A 1,905-nucleotide genomic window follows, 5' to 3' on the forward strand; every position below is an offset into this window, starting at 1 on the left:
CTAGACCGTGTCGTCTATGGCAGACGATGTAGGGTTAAATAGAGGCGCTGTCTAGGTTTCAATGTTTGGTTCTGCTTTGACAGGTTGACTGGTGCGATGGGGATTTGACAGGTTGGTCTGCGCCGCACCCGCACCCGCACCCGCACTCGCACCACGCCCCTAATAACACAGCGCTACTGTGCGCTACATCCGGGCACTTCCCAGGGGTGTCACAAGCCTGCGAAGATGGCGGCGGCAGGGAGGACTACACTATTATCTGCTAACACTAATGTTCATAACAGTACATCAGAAAACCAGAATACGGACGAGGAGGATGGACAGAATCTCTGGTAAGTCCAGCTCCGCTATGATGATGCAGCAGCTCTAGATTTATTGTGTACCCCGTGTGCCTATTGCAAAGAACCTCGTCTGACAGTTAGCTAGAGGCTAACAAGCAAATTGATGAAGCAGGTAACGTTAGCTAGCCATCCCATCACCCGTTATGAATGGTCCCTATGATTTATGTTAGAATGGTTGTGATTAGACCTATTGATGTCGCTTCTGTCCTTTCTTTAAGGTCGTCTATATTGAGTGAAGTATCAACGCATTCACGGTCTAAACTGCCATCCGGGAAGAATGTGGTGGTTATGGGTGAGTATGTGCTCCGAAGTCAATGTTACCGTTATGCTGTCTCACTGCATAACGTTGGGGGTGGCCGGGCTATTCTACCAGCACTGCCCGTCCTAGATTGGTAGTAACTAATGCAGTGAGTCGTGTAAAACGAATCGTGAGGGCGAGTGTGTTGCACCAGACTTGTCTCTTTACATTAAGCCGATGGCTTCGCTCGCTGGCATGCTAATTGACACGATACGCTAGCCGGGATCAGGAGCCAGGACGTGTTTATGGTCCTCCCTTTGGAAACAATGAATGGTCGGATGGGCCAATGCACCCAGTGTCCTTTGTCCAACGTCTGGAATGAAGTATTTTATCATTAAAGACTTGCAATGAGACGTTTTTAAAAGACTGCTTTGTCGGTTCGATAATCCCCGTTAGCAGACGCTAATCAGTGCCCGCCGTGGCTGTGACAGGTCTCCCTTTGTAAGCTCAGCAGCCGACCATGCATGCTGCTCGCCCGTGCTAGCTTGCTAACATTGTATGCCACTTGGCACAGCTGAATTAATGATACTTAAAGGCTTCTCTGCTCGAGGACGTGCAAAGTGTCATGCAGTTACTACGTTTTTGTTAGTTCAAATAATATATTGCAAACGTCCTACTGCGCTCCGAAACGGGTCGCGTGCTGTCGTGGTTGACGAGTCTATTGTTATTGTCCATGAATGTTAGGGCTGTTGTGTTTGTCTTAAAGTGTTATGTGATCCTTTTGTGTGTCAGGTCATGTTCGATAGGTAGCCATCGTTAATGCATGCTGTGCATATGCTCCATCCCTGTGCGATAGCATAACTGCATGGCTCCTCTGTAGCCGGTGATATGCCCTGGGTGGTGCCGCTGAGTAACCTCTTATGTATGTATGTATTTGTGTGTGTGTGTTGTCACAGGTGAGGTGGGTTCAGGTAAGACCACGTTGGTGGCGAAAATGCAAGGAGTGGAAGAGTATATGCGGGGGCGTGGCTTAGAATATCTATACTTCAGCGTACACGATGAAGACATTGACGGTAAGAATTCTGATTGGATAATGTGCCTTTGTGTCTCGTGCTTACGATGAAATTGTAAGATTATATATGAGAGATCTAAATATCAGTACTAACCACTGATGGTCAATTGTGTTTAAATCCACGAGTTTACGATTTGTTTTTATGCTTTATTACTGGAACAGAATTTGGTTATTTTTGAGGGGACAGTTAAACGCGTTTCTCAATGGTGCTTAAGATGTTTTTTCAGAGTTTGTTTACCAGTTTTTACAAAAGACTA

General features: G+C 46.5%; 1 protein-coding gene across 1 annotated transcript in view; it reads left to right on the forward strand.

Annotated features, from left to right (window-relative positions):
- The first annotated feature begins 216 nt into the window (after nucleotides 1-216).
- Nucleotides 217-1,905, forward strand: part of dync1li1 (dynein, cytoplasmic 1, light intermediate chain 1) — an 11,098-nt gene continuing 9,409 nt past the window's right edge. The window contains exons 1-3 of the mRNA XM_080858802.1: nucleotides 217-329; nucleotides 557-630; nucleotides 1,533-1,649. Coding sequence (XP_080714928.1) covers nucleotides 226-329; nucleotides 557-630; nucleotides 1,533-1,649 — 295 coding nt within the window. The 5' untranslated portion in view covers nucleotides 217-225. The remainder of the gene's footprint in view (nucleotides 330-556; nucleotides 631-1,532; nucleotides 1,650-1,905) is intronic.

Source organism: Sprattus sprattus, assembly GCF_963457725.1.
Source record: "Sprattus sprattus genome assembly, chromosome: 20".
NCBI lineage: Eukaryota > Metazoa > Chordata > Actinopteri > Clupeiformes > Clupeidae > Sprattus > Sprattus sprattus.